The following is a 24,038-nucleotide window of genomic DNA, read 5'->3' as shown; positions in this document are numbered from 1 at the left end:
TACTTATCCATATTTATGGCGAGAATTGCAGGCCATAAATTTTCCAATCCACAAATAGAATCAGATGGACTTTGTATGACATACTTATCACTTATTGCAACTGTGGAATATGAACGCTTTGTATCTCTGATTTATTGTAGTTGCAATATACAATGTTATGCTGTAATTGTATTATTTGCTCACAAGCTCAGTCAATCTTTGCATATACCTAGATAATATCAAAATGTTCCATTAATTAAAAGGCATGCTCTTTCTCGAAGTGTAAAACAAACATAAAACATTTTTCTTTGTAAGGCCACGGCCAAGTTAATCAAATGTTATACAATGTCTTTCTTCATATAATCTAATATGTAAGAGACAAAATATTGTTAGTAATATACTTAAAATCAGGGTTCAAAATTATCCAATTATTTCTAATTCATGAAAAATCTTTAATTGAAAAAATTAGTTTTACTGAAGCTACCAAAACGATAATGTACAAAATCATACTTATTGGAACTATACAATTAACCCTAATATTCTGTTAATATTCAAGCAACTTTTTGGACATTAAAATATTATCAAGACCATATTAATTATGAACCCTGATAATAATCTTATTCGAAAACGGAAAATCTTAATTTTTGTTTCACAAAATGTTGAAGGTACATAGGTAATATGTTGTTCATAAAATCCATAATGTACAAAACTACCTAATATGATTCCCGTTTTAAATGCAAAATTGTTAACAGAATTAAGCTAGAGATGGTAAGGACTAGGACTAATTCAAGGGGGAACTATGAGTAAACATAAATGTAAACCTATCTTTTTTTTATAATATAGGAGTAGCAGACGAGCATACAGTCCACCTAAAGGTAAGTGGCTACTGCCGCCCATGGACATCTGTAATCAACCCCAGATAGGACTAGATATTCCCACCTGAGGTCGGCCACAGATGCGCCGCTACCCCTGAGGACTAAACTGGAACGCCTGGAAAAAGTCTGTCGTATCTGTCCTCTCGATCAAAATATTCTAACCAGAAATAATGACCTTCCAAATATGCCCCGCTTAGGAACACTACGTAAAAATGTGATTCGGATACAATTAATGCTTTCTTGAATCATTAAATGATAAATTTACTCATAAAACGTAGCCAAGATTTTAACTACTGTGAGTGAAATTTCATTGTGATACATATGGCAAGGTTCTATGTGACAAAATATAATGTCTAAAGAAATCTTCTACGAGGACAAAATCAAAACTGGAATATGAGTTAACTTATTAAACTAAGCTATTACTATGTCGCAAACTCTTGGCTAAGACCAAATGACGAAGATACGAAATAAATGATAAACTAATTTTACATTATGAAAGCTGATACAACATCTGAATAGGAATAAATTATAAAAATAAACTTTCCAAGAATTAAAGCAAGCGATGATAATAATAATAAAATTAGCTACACCGACAAGTATCTTGCCGTAAATAATACGAAGCAAACATATGACTAATACGTTTATTTAAACAGGCATAAATTAATAATAATTTTAATCCCCAACTGTTGGAATATTTTATTTATTTACATATTCATTAGCATCGCCAAGCCATTTCAGTATAAAACCATCTAGCTAAAATTTTATAAATTAGTCTAATTTATTTTACATTCAAAAAAGTAGAGTACTGATAAATAAATAGTTTCAATGTAACATTATTTTCTTGTATACCTACTTAAAATACCAAGACATTAAAAACATTGGAGTAATTAACAATTATATTTAAAAGTTCCCTGCAATTATACCCACGACACGCCCTATTCTTACTCATTGACCAAATTTTATGTTAATTAATATAGTTAAACTTAAGTTGACAACCGTGGATAAAACTATAAAAATCCCTTTGGGCGAAAACATTTTTATTTCATTATCTTTGTATCTATTGTATTACAGCAGATCAAATCAATTTGATGAACATTAACTAATAGGTATATTGAAAAAAATAGTTTTGAGAATCATGACAAGATAAATAAATGAGCAATGCAAGCAATAAATAATTACAAAGCAAAAATATATCATGTACATACTAATATAATTACATATTAATATAAACACTTAGCATATTAAAACATTGTTTAAAGTAGACCAAATGGAATAAAATTTACATTGTCATGTGTCATAGCAAAAAAAACAAGTGCGGCAACACTGTATCAATGCATATACATATTTAATTCATGTAACACATAAAATTTGCAATAGTTCATTGAAGGTGGATGAGGTCAAAAAGGTTTCTATTGTGTTATAATTATATATATAAAAACACAACATTGTAATAGATGTATTATAATATTAAATAAATAAGATCGAAAAATTTTAGCTTGTTAATAATATTGTTTGCTAAAGCCCGCTCCACATTCTCGAGAGAACGCGAGAAAACCGATTCCTATTGGCTCCACATTCTCGTTTCTCGTACTTTTCTCGCGTTCTCGCGTTCTCGCGAGAATGTTGAGCGGGCTTAAGATTGGCGCGTGTACACTGAGCGGGCGACCGCCGCGTGCTACACGCGCTAATTAGTAGCGGCTTTCAACTGATTTTGAGAAATAGTCTACGAGTAGGTGCCCACTATGAGCGAACTGCTGCTTATACTTTGTTCCAATCCTAATACGAATTTCACTTTTAGCGGACGCCCTTAGTTCACATATCTTTCGATATCAGACAAATGGTCTTCGACCGATTTTTATTCAGATTATCAAAACAAGCAATAAGTGCATAATCCACTTTATCAATGTATTGTCCGTATTGTCTTTTATAAGATATAATGGATAATACATATAGATAAATAAAGAAAGAACAATAAAATACAATAATAATAAATTCCATACCATCACTGACTCAATCCATAACATCTTACAACTGTAATCATTTCTGTGGAATTTTGTTTTTTTCCTCTTAAATGTTCATTTTAATTTAATTTTGACACATTATAAGTCACATTTACATTTATTTCTGGTTTCAGTGCCAACTTAGATTTTTAGGAATACAAAATTAATTGAAATGAATTTTATTTATTGTTGTAGACCTATGTAGGCATTTACATTGATTGTTACAATATTTTTCTTATACTACTACCGGATCGGAACACGACTTAAATTGCGAAAATTTCGGGTTTGAGTGGGTTTTGGGAGCAAAAAAATTTATAAAAGTAGTGTGTCGCATGAATAAAATTTGGTCGCCACGATTTTGATTCTCAAATAAATAGAACTGACTAATATGTAAAAGAAGGGTTTTGGAAGTGCTTCCATATTTTAGTAGTATTAGAGTTTAGTAACGTATTGGTTTTAAGGGGGCTATTGACGGCGGCCTATTTGGTTTGCAGCTAAACGCGAGATTTAGTTTCCTGCTTGTCAGAAATTTGATCATATAGTATAAATAAATATCACCTAGAAGTTTGCCTCTCAAAACTTTGCTATCCCTTCTCGTCTTGTCATCTCAAGTCTCAGTAGGAAACTGGCATACAGTACAACCGATAATACAATCAGTGATCTGCAGTCAATTGACATATGTAACCAAACCTATATAATAAATCAATTCTTTTAACTAAATTGGACTGGTTCACATAATTATGACAATCATTCATCATAGATGTTTAAAAAGAAAAATATGCCTAGATTTTTTCATTATGCTTTCTATCGATTCAATCTCAATTCAATAGCTAAATAATTGGATGTAGTAGTACTTGACATTAAATATCAACTACAGCAAATAATAAATTCACATAAATAATAAATAAGTTAGGCCAGCAGTTGTCAAGTTAGCATTTTCGGGTTATCGCAACTGAAGGGCAATGGAAACGCGGTCTTATATATTATATATCTTGTGTATTTCATGTAACACAATTACCTTATCTTTACAATGTAATTTATTCAAGCTGACAATTTCCTTTACATTAGTATAGCCACATTATAATATGACTTAAAATTGTTATAAAGTATTCATAACACTATTTTACTTCACTTATTGCTTTAACATTTAACCATTCTGTCTTGTTTATAAAAAAAATATAGAACACTATGATTTAACTCCTGACATATAATATAATATTGTGATACCCACATAATAAACTATCCAAGGAACGGAATCCTCTTTAATTACTTACACGTGAGATTTAATGAGAAAACAATATCTCAAACTTACCATAGAAACTCGCCCGTAGCAACGTACACATACCACTCAATAACCGAAAGAGCACTTTAAGATAACTTTGAACAGAGTAAGGATGGTGTCGCACAGTCGGGTCCTTGTATACGCACTACGCACGATCGAGAATATGTAGTAACGACCGAACATCCTAAGTACCACTCAATAACCGAAAGAGCACTTTAAGATAACTTTGAACAGAGTGAGGGCGGTGTCGCACAGTCGGGTCCTTGTAAACGCACTACGCACGATCGAGAACATGTAGTAACGGCCGAACGTCCTAAGCCTAGCCCACAGGGTCCGTGCGTCCACTCGCGAGTCACACACTCATTTCACTTGAGTCTTCACGTGCTGTAAGAACTCGTAGTAGGAGAATGCGGACTCCACGCGGTCGTCCACCAAGCGCTCGGTGAACACGTGTCGTGACGGAGAGTTGTCCCTGGAAATTATTTTTTTATTAATTTAATAATTCAATTGAAAAAAAAGAAGGTACATTTTAGGGAGAGTCCTAAGTTACACACTTCTTGGACTAGACCTGGAAACTACTTTGGGAAAAATTGAGTAGCTTGTTGACAAACATGGGCGGTCTTAATATCTCTAATCCCGTATACCTCCACAAAAATATAAAGTGTCTACTACTTGCACGTTTGCTACAGATACACAAATCCTTGTCCACCCACCAGATCACAGGTATCTTCGCCCTGACTTCATGCATGTTGTCAACGAATGCGTACATGTTAATATCCCCCCAATTCCCCTCTTCCAAAATACACATGTTCTCTTATCCCTTGTCTACTCACCCGATATTCGCCGCGCACGATTTGTCGTCATTCGGCTTGACCCCGTTCCTTCTCTTATTATCTAAATACATAAACAATTAGACAATAGTCCACCCACCTAAGTACAAATATGTCTGCCACGTAAGGCTTTTAGTCATCCAACGTATCGAAGAACGCGAGCAGTGAGCGCATAATTTTAATATCTATCCACCTTAACAAGACTCCTGGTCTCCTATGACTAATCCACCCACGTGAGCACGAGCATGCTCGCAGCATACGGTTTGTCGTCATTCAGCTCGACACGTCGCCAGGTAGCTGTCCCTGTAGTTCCGGGACCAGAATAGGGCTACAGTATCCCCAGCCTGCCGTAAGAGGCGACTAAAAGGGGCTTCCGGGGTTGCGGGTGGCAAGAGTGGGAGCTCAAACCGCTCGGCCAGCGATCCCGGGAACTACGGCTGTATGTGTGGTCGCATACCGTCGTGCATATCAGACGGAGTGACACGCTAAGAGGACTCCGGTTGCGTTCCTTTGGAGATCCCGGAGTCCTCTACGCAGCGCCGAGGACGGCGACCAGGGGAGTTTTAGTGCGGTAAGAATCCCACATAACCCCGTGTCGCTCCCACGGCATAGGGTACCTTTTGAAGGTTATCCCCTCGTAAACAAAAAAAAAGAAAAAAGAAAGGTAGCTGAACGCCGCCACGCCGCAGCACTCCGACAGCACGCCGGCCTGCCCCGTCACACGCGTGTACACACCTGAGCACGAGCATGCTCGCGGCGTACGGCCGGTCGTCGTTGAGCTTGTCGACGAAGGCGTGCAGCAGCGCGTTGCCCGGCGAGTCCACGCGCGGCAGCGAGCGCGCCTCGTCCGCCAGCTGGCTAAACGCCGCCACGCCGAAGCACTCCGACAGGAACGCCGGGCTGACGCCGTGGCACACGTACACTATCATCGTCTCGCCGTCGTCGAGCAGGTACGCGCCGTTTATGCTCAATCTGGAATTTAAAATGGTATCTATTAAGTTTTGTTTGCGACTGACATCCGTTATTAATAATTAATCTATGCAATGTTTTGGCTACCAAAGATTAACATTTAACGATGGTTTCCTACCGTCATTAGTAATAATTAATGTACTAAATTATTAACCGACTTCTTACCTAACAAAGATCAACATTTACATATAGACACTAGTATAATGAAATGTTTCCTTATATGCTCAATTGAAATCGGTTCTGAATTATATGAATTTTATCCTCAAGTACGCACAAAATATAGATTTCTTTTTGCTCACAAACCTACTTTATTTGTTACTTCCTAGTACAAAGTAACAATGGTTCTATCTTAGCTTATCTATCTGGGACTACGAGCTATTTGCCTGTTCCCCATGTTTGACGTCTATTCGTCTGTTTACTCTAATTTAAACCTGCCTACTCCTATCCTTAGATTCTCGCGAGAACAACCCGCGGCTCCACATTCTCGTTTCTCGTGCTTTTCTCGCGTTCTCGCGAGAATGTGAAGCAGTGCGAATCGTGCGAATCGTTAAAATCGTGTGAAAACAAACATCGTGAGAAAACCTGCAAGAAAAAGTTTTTAAAGGTATGTGAGGTCTACCAATTCGCACTTGACCAGCCAATGGGACAATGGTGGGTTATTGATGACGATAACTCCTATCTAAACCTGTTTCTAATGATCCAAATAGTCCCCCACCTCTCAGCGGTGAGCTGCATCCTTGGCGGATCAGGCACCAGCTCGTCGTCGTTGCGCGTGCTGTGCGCGGAGTCCCGCAGCGCGTGTATGGGGTACAGGTCGGGGTACACGAGCCGCATCAGCTGCGGCAGCGGCAGGCACTTCATCGCGCACATGTCCGCCACGCGCTCGTCGAGACGCGTCGACGTGCCCGTGCGGAACGCTTTCTGTGAACATAAAATATTCAATTAGTATTTTATAAAGGTGATAACCTTTTTAATGGACGTCCGATGTAATCATAAATAATTCTATCAAAAATCATACTTGCAGTGGTTTCATTCTAAGATGCGCTTATTTCTACTAAGAGTTTTCGGCATGATTAATCGTGATAAACGATTTAACCAAAAGAGTGCAATTTTACGTCGCACGAAACTGTGATAGGGGTAACAATTTTTATGTTTGTATTTGTTATCTATTGTGTGCCCAATTAGGTTTGCCATTTTTTTTTAAATTAAATAAAAAAAAACAATCTTACATTACGCAACAATACTTACCGGTCTAACTCAGTATTACATTTTAACATCTTGCCCCTTCACTACCTACAAAAGCCATTTTACTCAAGGACATTACGTTGAAGATCTCGCGCGCGTCGCCCAGCGGACGGGGACACATGCGGTCCACTACTCCAGTAGTGCACATACACAGGTTCTGCGCGAGCGGGGCGCACCGACACATACCCGCTTCAGCAGCGCCAGCAGCAGCAGCGGCAGCAGGCGCAGCGAGGCGGGCGCGTGCAGCGCGGCGGCGGCGGCGCCGGCGGGCAGGTTCTGCGCGAGGCGGTGCGCGGACAGCGCGTCCACCGCCACCGTCGTCAGCGCCTCGCGCGCCTCGCCCAGCGACGCCGACACGGCCCGGTCCACCGCTGGAACGAACACCGCGATCATCACTCACTCAATCACATTTACACCCCACTAGTAGAGTCCGCGCCAAACTGCTATTCCGCTCCTAATATAAAACGAGTCCCGCAATAACAAATTGTAGTATTAGCGGGTCGAAGACAGCGCGATACCCCAACGGCACCGCTCCGCTGCCCACGAGTATAAGCTAACTAAACCTGCGCGCAACAACTTCAGAGCGGACTAGAAATTTGGCGCGGACTATACCACTCTACTAACACGGAGAAACACGCGTACCGTTTATTTTTGCTCTGTTTATATAAAAGTGAATTCGGTATTTATTACCTATTAACAAATGGACGCATAACTCAATATAAAATCGTCATAAAATTATATAATAAGAAATTGACACATCCCATTAAAAAAATCTTGTTACATTTGTTATAGTATTAAGTAAAAAAAGCTAGTTTGAACAACATACCCATCTTGCTGAGCAGGCCGACGATGCACTGCTGGTCGGCGGAGTGCAGCACGTCGGTCAGGTTGCTGGCGATCGGCAACGCGAGCGTGTGCACACGTATCCGACGCTCCCCTGTGACGTACGACATTTTCTATTAGCTTTTTTAAATATATTTTTGTACCTTCATTTTGTAAGCATATCACATCAACAACCCGTTATTGTCCCACTCCTGAGCACAGGTCACCTCAGAATGAGAAGAATTAGGCCAAACACCACCGCGCTGGCCAATTGCGAATTGGTAGACTTCTTTTGATAATATTTTGTTTAAGAATTCTCAGTATGCAGTTCACCTTACGATATTTACCGTCAACGATTATGAAACTAATAATTAATTTGTAATACGCACATAATTTTGATATCTTTGAAAAAAATCTGGGGTGATTTGCATCCCGGACTCCTCGATCAGGAGGCCGAGTTTCTCAACCACTAGGCTATCACTGTTTATAATTGACGAAATTCCCCCAACGAAATTTCGTCACACGCCATAATAAACACTAATCTGTCTTTTCCCACAAGCTACATGAAATGTACCGTTAAATATATACCTTTGCTACTAGTGTAGAGCAGTGCCGCCTGGAAGCACACCTGCTGGAGATCGGCAAGCGACTCGTCGATGACGAGCTGCAGCCCGAAGCCCGCGTCCGGCGACACGTTCGGCAGCGACAGCAGGTCCGTCGAGCGCACGAACAGGTTGCCGTGGAACGTGTGGATTGTTATGCCCCTGGTAACATGATCGAAAGTTAATAGCTTAGCATGATTATATACCGTTATATGTTATATAGACTTTGCGTCTACTTAACTTAAATTAACCAAACCAAACCTTAACTTAACCAATTTCATCAAATAAAGAGACATAGACATAGGATGTCTCGTGAACTATAATATCAGAACTTTGTTTTGATAATTATCAAACATTATTTTGATCCTGAAAAATTGTACAAGGCCTGAGGAATTTGTATATTTTTTACAGATTCAAATTACTACCTGCTTACCTACGCCCGTAATTAATAATCAATTAAACCGATTATTTCTATGTGAATTAAAAAAATTGACAATTATTGCCTAGGCAAATTAAAAAATATCGAACCTTGATAGGCAATCTACTAAGGAATACTAGTAGCTTACCGTCACAGCAGTATTTAAATTAAAGTTCCTCATTTAATATAATATTGATATTACTGATTAAATCACTTGCATATCTGTATACCGAGGCAGGTCTCCTAACATACTCGTACATATAGCACTAATCAAGATTTTAAAGCAAATCAAGCTATCCTATATCATCACGAGACTCACCCCAGTACATTGCACTCGCATGACGGCCTCGAAGCCGATCTTCCTAGTCAAATATGGTGTTAGCATGCGAGTTAGCGGGAAGTGGTACATCATGGCTCTTTCTGTTGTTGATGTTGATAATAGACATTTTCAGATGAAAATCAAAACCTCCTACATAATTGGAAGATGTCTCACCTAGTACATCGCACCCGCATGACGGCCTCGAAGCCGATCTTCCTGGTCAAGTATCGTGTGAACATCCGAGTGAGCTGCTCCGCCTGCCAGGCGCGAGCGGCGCGGAACAGCGGGATGTGGTACACTGTGCCCGCGCTGAACTTGCTCATACCACCTAAGAACAGATAATAGGAATTTAGCATCACTTCACATAGATTACTAAGATTACTCACTCCTAACAAGAAAATGTAACCAGTTTTTACAATTGAAATTGTCACTATTATCTATTTTCATGTTTGAAAAATACTAAAAGAATGTAGTTTTTAGATAATATACGAATGAAACGATATTTCTCCGCACTTTTTCTTCAATTTCGTGTTTTATGTCTCTCTTACCACACCCTTCAAACCATAACACAGCAGCCCTTAATACTGGTGTTGTTAGGCAGAAATAGGTATGACGGTGGTGCCGCCAGAGTCGAACCTCAAGGGGTTTTCCATCTTCATCATATATCCTCCATATGATGACCAAATGAATATTGGCTTACTAACAAATCATGGTAAATTTACGAACACATGTTCGAAAAAAACTTTTAAAAACATACAGACAAATATGAAAAAAATATTGATTGACAAGCCAAGATAAAAAAAGGTTTTTTCTTAGCAGATCAATATATAGGTTTTAGATGTTCCTACCCGCGTAACTATATTACATAGGTGCTATAGGAGTACTATGGGAAAAGCGTATGGTGCGTGACTTATACGATAACCGTTCATTTTGTTTTAATAAAATTGAATTAACAAACATGCACCTATTCTATCTGATGCCAATTGGTTATTGCACCGCTTATAGATATCTGTAGCAACTCCCTATAGAACAAGGATTCTATGTGAAGTCAATCACAGATGCGTTACCACTCCTGAGAACTGAATCAATCAATCAATCAATCAACCAATCAATCAATACAAATCAAAGTGACAAACTCACTAAGTGTAGCCAGGTCGCAGTATTGCGAGCTTAGCAGGAACAGATCGACGGAGACTTGAGCGCCGCTGCAGTCCAACGCTAATCGCTTGTAGAAGTCTGTTGCCGGGTTCAAATGTGCCACCTCTTTGGATGACCGGGCGTTGGGGTCCTCTCTGTAACAACATAATAATTATATAAAAATAAGAAAATAGGATTCTGCACTATAGTAAATTAACAATCAACATAACACAAGGGTAACACATAGTAAGGGGACATTTTTTTACCTAAATAACTAGTAAATCAAAGCACAAAATCTTTTGAAAAAAGTTGTGTTAGATATTGCCAAATGAAATTGAATAGTGCTGGGATAAATGTCTATATTTATTCATATATATTTATGCAGGGTATAACCGCACTGATTATAGTGAATTCCCGCCTAATGTTGAGTAACCGGTAATGTTTTTAACATCTGTCTACACCATATCAACTTGAAACTGAAGTTCTAAAGTATGCATTGTTGTAATTAACTAAGATTTTTGGCAGTTATCAAAACATCTAATAATATACCTCGATTGTAATGCTCCCGGTCCAATATTCGGTAAACACGTTTGGAAAACTGTTATACGACCTCCCGTCGGTGCCTGAAATAGAAAATAAAATATTATTATTTTAACCCTATCTTTATGATAATTCGAATACTGACATATTATAAATAAATTAGTAGTTGTACCTACACTCACAAATTGTTAATTGTAATATAGTGTTTAAGTTACAACTGTATCGAAACACAACCTCAACTATTTACTTGAATTTGATATTAAGACCCGAAATTTAAGTTCTTACCAACCAATGGATGAAATAAATCATTTTGTATAATGTTACTTACAATAAGTTTGTAGGCGGCTTGTAGGGCGGCTCCTAGGGCTGAAACAGGCACGCCCGGCGTCGAGTACCTTTGGGGCAGTACTGTCAATAACTCTTTGATCATTTCCCGGTATTCACCCAAATTCACTAGCAATGACTCCGGGGATGGCAGGAATATATCTGAAAAATAAAGAAAACGATAAGAACTATGGGAAGTATGGGTATTGGGTACTCCATTAAAACTGACGCAAATCTATTGAAAAAATAGATAACACGTGAAACGGGTTTTTTCACGCGCACGCTCGCATACTATTTCTCTAAATCTTTGAGCGCCGTTGATACATATCACGATAACGTCGCAACAGGCCCCAGGCCGTCTTGTCCCTGTAGTTCCGGGAACATAATAGAACTACGGTTTCCCGTGCCTCGTAAGAGAGGAAGCGGGTGGCAAGACTGGGAGCGTCAAACGCGTGGTAAGCGACCCCAGGAAGGACAGTGGTATGTGTGACTCTGAAGTTGTTGCGAGCAGGTGTAGTGATACAATTTACTATGGCGACACGATTAATTTCTATATTCAGAGCGGAGCAGTTTGGCGCGGACCATACCGTCAATATCGAGCACGGTCATCTCCTTGGGCCTGGTGAGGCCGTCGCTCATGAGGTAGTAGTGCACGTGCGCGTCGTAGCAGATGAAGCCCAGCTGCGTGCGCGCGTCGCCCGGCAGCTGCTCCAGGCAGCTCTTCAGCGTGTCGCACACCACCTGGGGACCAATGTTTGTTTGTTATTTAATCAAATCAAATCAAATCATTTTTTTTATTAAAAATAAGTTGTTTACAGAGCACTTTTTGAATGTCAATACAACTACCACCACTTCACTAATGATATTTGGGTTACTAGTAGTCACTATAAAGTGTGTTGGTCTGTTGTGCAAAATAAAAATGAAGTAGAAAATCGTGTTAATTGGTTATTTTCACCCATTCAATACTTGTCCTATCTGAAGTTGTCAAATCATAAAATGTAAATAAATAGGTAAATAAAAAACATCTGTTTGCATATGTGTTATCTATTGTATATCAAAATTAATAGTTCAAGGTTTATTAACACAATATCAAAAGAAATCAGTTTCAAAATATTGCCCGTCTGTTTGAATGGATAAAATGGACTTTATTGTCTGCAACATATGCGCTGTAGAACAACAAGTTAATATGTACCTTATTATTTGATCAATCAAAAACAACGCTACTTACATAACATATTACATTCTTAATTAAAATCTTACATAGAAAATTCATTACAAATATATTTACTAAAGAACCGAGTTTTATTATTGTAATAACTTGAACTTTTCTATTTTCTTAATCATGTGTATTTACATATTTATATTTAACGGTATACAAACCGTACCTGTCAATATATTGTATAGAATATGATTTCCAGATTCAACGTCTATGAATATAGGAGGGGCGCAATAGAGAACCACAAATAATGTACTTTACATTTAAGATTACATACCTGTAAATACCCAGAGTCCCTGGCGATCTGAGACACATCAAAGAGGAACAGGTAGACAGCGGGCTGAGGGGGTCGCAGCATATACTCCGCTGGGGCTATGAACTCTATTGTGGCCGACTTGATCTCGGGCCGCCTCGTCGGATCACCGTACGACTGACTCACTGGATCGTATTGGAATTCTTCTGGCACTGGAAAAATTATGAACAAAAATATTTTTAAAAAATCAGGGTCTAATTCCACCAATAGTTCTGATAACCTCCATTTTCATTACATTAAGTAACAATTATGTCTAATGTCTATGACCAGAACGATAGATTGGTTTTTCTTCTATCGAATATACACTCTTATTAGATTCTTAATATGAAATTTAAATCCACCAATAAAACAAAACGATATCTACGCTCACAGGCCCACACTAGAATTCACTGTGTCGTGGGTGCCATAGACACGCACAGAGACGAATACGCAAATATGTAGATAACATTGAGACATCTGTCTGGCCGGGGATCTAACCCGGACCCTCTGCGCGTTAGACCGGTACGGTGACCGCACTTCATCACAGACTTTCCTTTCGTAATAACTGTTGTTCTAAAATAGCTTCTCCTTACTGTTCCTTTCAATAAAATATAACGCAAGTCATTTATAAGTCAATGTTGAATAGGCTACTTCTAGGCAAGCGTGTTTTATCCAAGGCAGCATCTCACTTAACATCAGGTAACGTTGCAGCCAAACGCAATATAGTAAGTTAGCTACAGTAAGTTAAAAAAAATGCAAAGTACTCACATTCATTAACCCGGTAGCACAGATTGCACTTCCACCGCTTCGCATCCACGAAGTACACGAACGGGTTGATGTACGTGCGACACGCACGACAACGCACTATCGACGAACATTGTATTACTGGTAAGTGCTGAAACAATTAAAAGAACTCGTTTAATAGGAACTTCACTAGAGTCCAAATAATACAGAAAAGCTGTATATGAGAAAAAAATCCTCTTAAATTCCATACGTAAAGTGGAACCCTCTGTACGCATGATTTACACTCGGTATTCATGATTTATCGATCCGAGTTTAGTCTAGAAAAGATCGAAATTTTACTATTTTTAGTAGACAAAAAATATCAAATGTCAATGTTTAGTTTCACAAAAGATTGGTTACATTAACTAGTAATAACGGGTGCTACTTTAGGTATCAGTGAGGCAGTGGCAACTTCAAAAATATTTAGTTTACACGAAATGACCTCCTCAGCATTCACCATCTACTCTCACCAATAAAAGGAAGTAAAATAATTTATTTACAAAAAAATACAAGTAAAAATCTTATACTTTATATCTGAATGGATAGTAATCACAATCGTCCAGAAAAATATGCAACACCAGAATAATCTCCAATGCATAGCCGTCTTTTAAAGTAAGCTATATTAATATTAAGGTTATCTCTCTCATATAACTTTTATGAACATCGAATTCTGCACGCATATAAAAACAAGTTTGCAATGTTTATTGTTTGCATAATATAAAAATACACTAAACTAACAGCGAAACAATTCCAGTATGATTGTAATCAAGCATATCTATGTAGTCATGAATCACATACCATAACATAGATAACATTCTCAAGATGTTTGGACGGTTCGAATGCGATCCCATGTTTAGTATTCAGTTACATACAACCGTCAGACATGTGCAGTAGCAAACAGTACAGAATTAGTCATCCGCACTTAAAATACTTAAAAGACGCTTATCACAAAATGCGCAGTTGATTTAAGTACAATAATTCGTATGTTATGATACGAAAATGTTTACAGAAATAAATGAAGATTTTTAAAGTGAATCAGAGACAACACGGGATTACAGGTTCGATTCCCGGCCAAGCACATTTCAAAAGAATGCAGATTTAGGTCCATATATATACCTATAATTATACTAATCAACTTAAAAAGAGAACTATAAATTATAGATAAATAGAAATTGCGGTTATGTTATGGTCTATTTACACCAGTTTTACGATACAATGCAATGCTGTTCGTGCATATTAAAATTGTAAGTATTGATAAGTGAGTGCTTATCTGCATGTGTCCTATAATATTAAATGCCAATGACCGTTCTGAGCCATAAGTAATGTTATCGTAGAAGTATATGTGCCGTATTTATATATACAGCTGTGATACCTATGGTATTGATCCCTCTAAGAGTTCGCGGTTCAAATCGTAGGCGCACCTATTTTTTCGATGTGACTTTAACGGCGAAGAAAAAGAATGATGAAGTGACGAAATCTTTCCTCACAAAGCCCTCAAAGGGTTCGACTGATGAGATATCGACATTTATAACGTGATTCTTGGGTTTCGATGGAAGCGGAGTGGATGCCGATTGTATACATATTACAAGGCGACTATCTTAGGTCTCAAGAGTGACAATCTATAATCGTATTGTGGTAGAACCCCTGTTCGATATGAAGTTAGTTACAGATGTAATGGATGGCAGTGAACATTTCCATCAGGCTGACTGCATGCTCGTTTGCTACTCCAATCATTAAAATAAGGGAGTGGTGGAGGGAGGGTAACTTACTTATCTGTACTTCGGGCCTAAAACCTACTCATTCTGAAAAGCGACCCATGCCCAAGTATGGGACAGTATATCAATGACTAGCTGACCCGGCAAACATAGTACCGCCTCAAATTCTATTTATCAAATATATTTCATATAAAATATAACCTATGTTACTCGTAGATGATGTAGCTTTCAAATGGTAAAAGAATTATTAAAATCAGTCCAGTAGTTTTTGAGCCTAATCATTACAACCAAACAAACAAACAAAGTTTTCCTCTTTATAATATTAGTGTAGATATAGTTGGTAATACGCACGTTCGGTAATTCATTGCTATAGATAAAACATAAATGGTTTTATTAAATACTTACACTGAGATCCTTGAATGGATGAATTAGTAACCCAAGCGGTAACCTGGATTTCTGCAGCAAAGAATTCGACTCCGGTATACGGTTTATTGTACATCGGAATATTCTGAAAAACAAATAAAATGTTATATAGACTTGTGACATATGAAGGTGATGAGACTCCGAAGGCATCACCGGCCCACCAATTTTCGCTTAATAATAGCAGTGTTAAGCGCCACTGTTTCCCCTTTATAGGGTGGGGTAAAGGAGAAATACTGATCCGAGGCGTTCTAATTTAAATCCTCAGGGGTAAAGACGCATCTAATCACACCTGGAATTGATTACACATGTCCATGAGCAGCAGTAGCCATTTACCATCAGGTGGACTGTATTAAAAAACATAAAAATATTGCAGTATAAAATCGATCTTAATCATAACATATCTATGACAATCTAATAACACAATTTATACGGATTATCTCTTGTCCATTAAATGTTATCGCTTACCTAATCAGTATTCAAAATGAAGCCAATAAATCTCATAGAATTACCGTGGAAATTTGAAGGACAAACGGCAAAAGAGGTCGATAAATAGAGATGCTACAGTAGAAGAAACATCTTTAATAACTACCTTGAAAGATAGCTGATATACTCGTAGGTAGGATAACGTTCAATCTTTCACTAAGTAATTTATTCAGAAAGTAATTTAGGTATTAAGAGAATTTCAGAATTTTCAATTACCTACATATCATACAATAAAAGCACTTGTAAGAACATTGTTATGTTCAGTGACAGTAAGGCATAAATAACCCACATGGTACCTATGACTGTACCAGATAAGGTCAAGTTCTATCATAAAAAGCAATTTAAAATGTTCCTATGTTCTAAGGTGTGATGACACACTGACAAGAGGCTTTCTGACTTTGACCTTAAGAATAGAAACGCACATATTATGACTAAACTAAATTAGGACTCCAATTCGAATAATTACAGAAGTCCATGGCTTTCTGACTATTTATCTATCATCATTATATAGGCAATTGTTGCTTATTTTTAAGCTACTTATAGCCTACATTTCAATAGAGCAATCAACTATAGGCAATCTTTTTTTGCCAAATAAACCACTACTTACTCTCATTACTGTTTGCGAGTGAAAGTTATTGAATACGTGTAGATTCCGAGAGTTCAATGTAGTGAACTAAAATATAAATGATTTTATACAAGTGAATTAGAGTAAAAATCTCAAAGAATAAAAAAGTTCCGTAGTATTATTTTAGTCTAAATATAGGTACAGTAAAAAAGAAGTAGCAATAAAATGAAATATAAACGAATACTTAAAAATGTTCCTCAATATACAATAAAGATTATCAGAATAAGACCTTAAAAATCTACTATAAACATATTATAAAGTTATTACTACGCATTGTTTTTAAAATCAAGTCCTGATTAAAACAAGACAAAACACGAATTGTTTACTGTCGACCATCGCGCTACGTCATTTTATCCTAAGTTACGACTTACGATGCTACGGCACCAGCTAAAAAACACAAGGTATTATTTACATTTATTATGCGCGCAAAAAATACGCACAAGATTATTACGAGATACTTATATCCCCTTTAGTAGGTGGAACCATGTCATAGTATGGAATATATTGTAGAAAGAACTATGATAAGGATTTAGTTAAGAGAAGCACGATACTAGAGTAACTAAACTTAAAGGTATCTGTATCTAATCGGCGCGAGATTTGTTATCAAAGATTTCAAGAGTACAAGTATATTTAGTTGCAGGAATGTTTTCATATGCCTACTCCGTCAGTAGCATTAAGTAGCATACTAAAAGTCAGCAATAGTAAATGTTGCTTTTTTTCTGGTATTAACCGGTTTCCGCTAGCTGTTGAGCAGTTATCAGCTTTCTGTTCACATTAGATCTTGCAAACAAAATCTGTTAGTAAGCAATAGGTTCAAAACTACCGATAATCTTGCGTCCCAAAACAAACCATAACAAGCAAATGACACAAGAAAATATAAAACTATATCACAACAAGATATAAAATCTTTAAATCGAAATCGTACAGCAAAAGTTTAGACTCACTACACGGCACGATAATTTCAACCTAGCAATGTCTTTTTAAATAAATATAATTTAATAATCAGATCTCCTAAAAAGCCATTTCTAACAGACACATATCCTGTGGTGACAGAAATAAAGGCGCGTCGCTACCAATCAGTGCGTCTACAGCATTATCCATTGCGAAGATTGAGAAACACTGGCCGCGGGAGCTCGACCTTGCCCCAAAACCTTTGTAACCTTGAGTTTTCGTAACAAAACTAATTTTATAGTAAGACCAATGAGACTACAACAGTGATACAGGTTTTTATCACTTACATTAATGTAAAAAATGTACAATCTGCTTATATGTTCCACTAAACGCCATAAAGTGGATTTTCCACTAAGAATTGCGAGAATGCGTCAATTTTTGTATACTTGATAACATTTTAAATACCCAATTAAATGTATATAATACTTAAATGTGATTATCATCTTTAAATACAAATAATATACAGCTTCCTTATGTTCGTAACCGCAAAAATCTAAAATAAGTAATTTTTTTTTCCAATATTGTATTTGTATTTTGTCCTTAGTGTAGAATGTCCTTATTTCCTTTTTATCTTTAAGTTCCAATAAGAAATATCAAACTGAGTTACATCGAAGTATGGCAAGGTTCTTATAAAGTTATAGATCTATTTTCACAAAAATAAGTACATTACTAGTGAACAATACAAGTATTGTAACTGACTGAACACTTGCATAAATAAATGTGTGACGTTATATGAAAGCCTAATAGTACTTTAATTGATTACAAATACAATATATCGTTGTCTTGAAAATGATAAGGCTTAAACTACACCCATTTTTTGGTTCATATGTGTAATTTTTTTTTATGAATTAAGTAAAAAAAATAATTTATTTAATTTTCTGAATTAAGTAAAAAATTTAAGTTTGGCATTTTAGACTGAGAACTTTTACAGTTTACATCATGTTTACATTAAACTAATTGTATTAATCAAGTGAATGCAACAAAACTCAATCTGCAAATTCTAAAATATGTAAGGTACCTAACTACCTACACTCAATGTGTGTCACAAGTTAGTTAAAAATGATTATGTTAACTGACAGTTTATCACATTCCAGTGTAGGAGCAATACAGTGTGCATGCATAATATGGAATTAATGCCTTTTTTGTATTGCCTATGTCTTTATTTCCACTTTATTAATATATAAAAATCTATTATCCAAGACCTAACATCTCTTCCCATAACACTTAACATCTATTATCTAAAACGTAACATCACTTTTCATGAGATATTTTAATTATTTTGTAAAGTAACAAAAATTGGCTAAGACTGTTTTATACTCCAAAAGTGATTAGGGATTCTCCTTAGAAAGAAAGGTTAAACTCAAACATTGTTAAAGAATTATCAGTGAGACAAATTTTGCTGCACAAGAAAATCCAAACTGCTATTGATGGTTATGAGATGTTTTCACATCAATACTTGTGAGACAGAGTGGATATTCAAATATTCATTGACCACAATATGGTCAATATACCAAAAAGACAGATTTATAAAGGAAATGAACTTGATATTAAATGAAAAAACTTGCTGACTTAATTTATGCAAGGAAGTTAGTGCTGATGGTCAACCAGTGTACTTCCTCAATATAAAAATATATAGTTTGACCACTGCACTAGCAATTATAAATCAACAATGAGTAAGTATTATTATTTTTGTATCTAAGAGCGTGACTACTTTATTAATTATTATAAAATATGTAAATGATTTTTTTAATATATATCTACTCTTGATATTAGATTAAATGGATGAACTATGTTATATTTAGCTACCGGATCTATCTAATAGCCAAATATTTGCAAAATTAAGTTTTACTAGTTATTCTTTAAATATAATAATAGCAGCTAAAAATCAAATTAAGAAGCTTATAAAATTTGAAGTAGCATATATTCCACCTGGGTGAATAGATAAATAGAATTAGAACTCTATACAAGGTTGGCCAAATATACAGTGCTACCACTGAGGACTAAGTTAGAATAGTATCTCTGCCTGACCACACCTATCAAATCAGAACACCTTTCTAAAATTCATAATAAGATTTAGAATAAATTTATTTGATATATATTAAGTTAAAAAAGATTAATGTACTTACTCAGAGCTGCAGTTCGAAGCTTCAGCAAACTGATGACCAAGCTTTATTTCTGGTGGGTCTTCAGGGTATTCAGGAAGAATGTGCTTGCACTGCAGTAGGTCTACCATATGATGGCCCCATAGTTGATCAAACCCTTGCTTGGTGACACTGAGCTGACCCATCTGCTGTGTTAGCGCTTGAGGATTATATTGTTGAGGGTATTGCTTCCCAAAACCTGGTGGTGGCTGATTATTTACATAATTTGGTTGTTGCATTTGTGGATACCTGTTCTGCATATTGGATTTTGGCTGTCCACTCATTCCAATTGGAGGAGCTGGAGGCATGCTCGGTGGCTGCCCCATTGTCGGTAAGCTCTGCATGGGCGGGCCCTGTGGCATCACTTGATTTTGTATTGAACTTGGGGGTGCCATTGAAGTTGGTGGGAAACCTTGTGCCACTTGTTGACTACCCATTAATGGGCCATTAGTTTGATTTATGTATCCCTGAGACACTGGAGGCCCAGTTGGAGGTCCTCTCATAGGGCCAGGAGGGCCCATTCCCGGCCCAGACACAGGAGGGCCGGTCGGTCCTGGCATATTACTTGCAGGGCCATTCATAACTCTTGGTGGTCCTAATGGTGGACCAGATGTTGGTGGACCTAAATTAGGCCCAGGACCTAAGCTACCACTTGTAGGAGGCATCAAAGGGCTATTTCTTGGTGGCCCCACTGGGGGTCCATTATGTGGAACATTAGGTTGAGCTGTCATGGATCCTGGAGGCATAGAGGTGGCAGGGAAAGGTCTTTGATTGAAAGGAGGGTTCATTAAGCCTGGACCACTTATAAGAGGTTTATTAGCCATAGGTGTAGGACTAAAAGAGGTTGAAGGTGCGGGATATTGATTTGCTAAAGGGCCAGGGGGAGCTGACATGGGGCCCAGTGGCCCAGTAACATTTTGATTGTATTGACTAGAAGGAATGAGAGGTGGAGCATTATCATTAATTTGACGTTGCTGATAGCCAGGAGGGTAAGGTGAAGAAGTTGTGTTTGTGGGTACAGTTTGAGGGCTAGCTGAGCTCTGAGGAATGTTTTGCATAGGAATTTGATTTGGATTGGGCACAGTGGGCTTAGGATTTGGTGGGTGAACTGGTGAACGATGTAAGCTCGTAGGCGGCGGCGGCGGCATCATCCCAGGGTGGTTGAACGCGGGCGAGCTGCTCGCGCTTTGATGGAAGTGATTTGCAAGGGCTCCTGTATTGTATCCTCCATGTGGCAGTGAGCTATTTGAATTGGCATCTTGCTTCAGTCCTCCGGGCGGCTGGCTCGAGGGCACTGGCCCGTATTGGTACGGCCCAGGGTTCGCATTTTGATGCTGCCCCGGTACATTGTTGTACGGGTTGGGTTGTAAGTTTGACATGGCTTGGCAATCTGGAATTGTTAATTTGGCGTTATTACGACAACATACCGAAATCACTGCCGCACCAGACGGTCTCGAGCATTGTTTGTATTGTGATAATAATACTGATAGGCACTAGGATGTTTAATTAATGCTAATTCACTAAGAATGACGGGAGGACAATCGCACGCAATGACTTACCGCTCGTGGGATGAAGTGGAGGCACACAAAACTATATATTTAAGTGTATACTGTTATACCATTCTCACATATTATCACAGAAGGTAAAAATAACGTAAGAAATTATTACAATGATGAAAAATACGACCCTGACTTACGTGGCCGAGCGATTACAAGCGCCCTCTGGAAGACAGATGAGATTGATTTTTGACTTGACATGTCAAACACGTTCCGTTACACATAATATCTTAATGTTTTTGTAACATACAATATTAAAAGAGTTTATTGAATAATCAAAATATTTTAGTCGCGTGCCACAGTTGTACTGTTTTGTCCAGACGACATTAAGCAGCACTACGGGAAGGTACCAATATAAATTGTAATTGTTAATTCACATCGATTAATTTTTATTACTAACCTATGTTCTATCTATAGCATAACGTCAATGTTTCGTCATAACGTCGGAGAACACGTAGAACACGTTTAAAAAAACGCTAACTCCGCTACTTAGTTCGTCATCACAGAACACCTATACTCCCAACGGAGTTCGTCATAGTCAAAGAGTATAAAACCTATACTGGAAGTCATAGTCATATAACTTACATAGTCAGTCCCGTCCGTCACGGTCCGTCGTTTTTAAAAATATAAAGATCTACCGGCTCGGCCACGCCTAAATAAATCTTATAATATATTCTCAGCTTCTAGTTTAAAGAATATTTTTTACATATTTGAAAAATATTCCTCAAGTTTCCAGTAAATTATTTCATACATATTAAATATATTTTTGCTATTACATATTTATAAATATTTGGTATTGACAATTACAATATTATGTATGTTAATAGTAATATTAACCACGCTCTAAAATGCAAAACTCAAGCTTTATAGAGTGTTCGAGTGTAAATCTAAAGTTCGCTCCATATTCTCGCGAGAAATACCCTTTTCGCGCGTTCTCGTGAGAATGTGGAGCGGGCTTAAGGAGTACAGTCTCTATGTATCCAAAAATGTACGTCGAAAGTCATTATATCATAGAGTATTATTATATACATGTTATACAGGGTTACTGATAATTCGATACATTCCCTTGGAGGGGTAAAAGTAGAGCTCATTTGCAATAGGTTTTGTCATTAAGTACCCTAGCCGATAGCGATTTGTTTTTGAGATATTCAAGTTTTTGTGTTTTTATTTCTAAGTACCGATTTCAGGCAAAAAATAAAATGCTCCTAAGTGAATGTCCTATTTTGATCCTATTTTTGTGCATAATCTTATACCTAACATCGCAACACTTCCTTAAAATGACAATACGCTGTAGTAGTACCCTTAAACTTTACGTTATGGAGGTCAATTTGCTAGAGTTCAATAAAATCACCCTTATTATTTCCACTTCAGAGTGAATTTGGATAAAAAAGATGTATGGAATGTATTGTACAAATGATTAAAATAATAGCCCTATTTCACTAGCTATCCAAAGTGCTACGAAATATTACGGTATTTTTTTAAATAAAAAAGTAATTAGCTAGAAACAACTACTCAGAACATCAGTAATTTTCGGATTCGCATACTGCACAAGAATCTTACTGTTCGCCACAGGTAAAGCACATTACCTTAGTTAACACTTTAAACTGTGTTATTGTTGTGATTGTCAATGTAGATAAAAGTTTTATGCCATTTTGGATAGCTAGTGAAATAGGGCTATTATTTTAATAATTTGTACGACACATTCCATATATCCTTTATATGCAAATTCACTCTGAAGTGGAAATAAAAAGGGTTTTTTTATTGAACTCTAGCAAATTGACCTCCATAACGTAAAGTTTAAAGGTACTACTACAGCGTATTGTCATTTTAAGGAAGTGTTGCGATGTTAGGTATAAGATTATGCACAAAAATAGGATCAAAATAGGACATTCACTTAGGAGCATTTTATTTTTTGCCTGAAATCAGTACTTAGAAATAAAAACACAAAAACTTCAATATCTCAAAAACAAATCACTATCGGCTAGGGTACTTAATGACAAAACCTATTGCAAATGAGCTCTACTTTTACCCCTCCAAGGGAATGTATCGAATTATCAGTAACCCTGTAGAGAGGAAACTCTACGTATTTTTTGTCTCCCCTAAAGCGCCCCTAGTGGCCTGCCCCAGAACTACTCATGGGTTCTACATACATATCTATAGATACCTATTATATATTCATTATATGTATTAAAATTAGGTAAATTATAAGTTGTATCTCCAAAACACGAACTATAAATGACTGTGTTCCAAAGATTCACATTTGCATTATACTTTTATCTTTCTTAATTTTGATACAAGAACAAAACTACATTTACATACTTTATAAAATTTCAGAAAGATACAAAAATTTGTCACGATGTGAATCTTCGAATCACGCTCCTTTACAGTTGATGTTAAAGATACAACTTACGTGGGAGGCATCAAATATGTATAGTTGTCGCAACGGTGTCTCTCTAAAGTGCAAAAACAACTATTTAAATTAGAAACGACTAACGAAGTTGCGGACATTTG

General features: G+C 37.1%; 1 protein-coding gene across 1 annotated transcript; it reads right to left on the bottom strand.

Moving 5' to 3' along the window:
- Window positions 1-3,603: 3,603 nt before the first annotated feature.
- On the bottom strand, window positions 3,604-21,697 carry Sec24AB (Protein transport protein Sec24AB). Its single transcript, XM_073084916.1, has 16 exons — window positions 21,531-21,697; window positions 19,957-21,361; window positions 15,754-15,856; window positions 13,619-13,745; window positions 12,836-13,023; window positions 11,930-12,083; window positions 11,347-11,504; window positions 11,028-11,101; window positions 10,482-10,633; window positions 9,516-9,669; window positions 8,591-8,766; window positions 8,007-8,117; window positions 7,367-7,551; window positions 6,651-6,856; window positions 5,702-5,938; window positions 3,604-4,608 (listed from the first exon to the last, which is right to left on the bottom strand). Exons 2-16 carry the CDS (start codon window positions 21,348-21,350, stop codon window positions 4,497-4,499), a joined length of 3,531 nt encoding a protein of 1,176 aa, XP_072941017.1. The 5' UTR covers window positions 21,351-21,361; window positions 21,531-21,697; the 3' UTR covers window positions 3,604-4,496.
- Window positions 21,698-24,038: the final 2,341 nt, after the last annotated feature.

This window comes from Epargyreus clarus, unplaced genomic scaffold, assembly GCF_041222505.1.
Source record: "Epargyreus clarus isolate Ecla_fem2 unplaced genomic scaffold, WU_Ecla_fem_2.2 ptg000021l, whole genome shotgun sequence".
Classification (NCBI taxonomy): Eukaryota; Metazoa; Arthropoda; class Insecta; order Lepidoptera; family Hesperiidae; genus Epargyreus; species Epargyreus clarus.
This window is presented reverse-complemented; position numbering and strand designations above follow the sequence as displayed.

Bases quoted from the DNA above. Each gene is read 5' to 3' on its own strand.
- Sec24AB (XM_073084916.1), bottom strand. From the start codon at position 21,350: ATGTCAAACTTACAACCCAACCCGTACAACAATGTACCGGGGCAGCAT. The intron at 13,746-15,753 runs GTAAGTATTTAA...TAATTGTTTCAG, and splicing joins ATCCATTCAAGGATCTCAGT to CACTTACCAGTAATACAATG. The intron at 5,939-6,650 runs GTGGGGGACTAT...TTTAAATTCCAG, and splicing joins ATGCAGCTCACCGCTGAGAG to ATTGAGCATAAACGGCGCGT.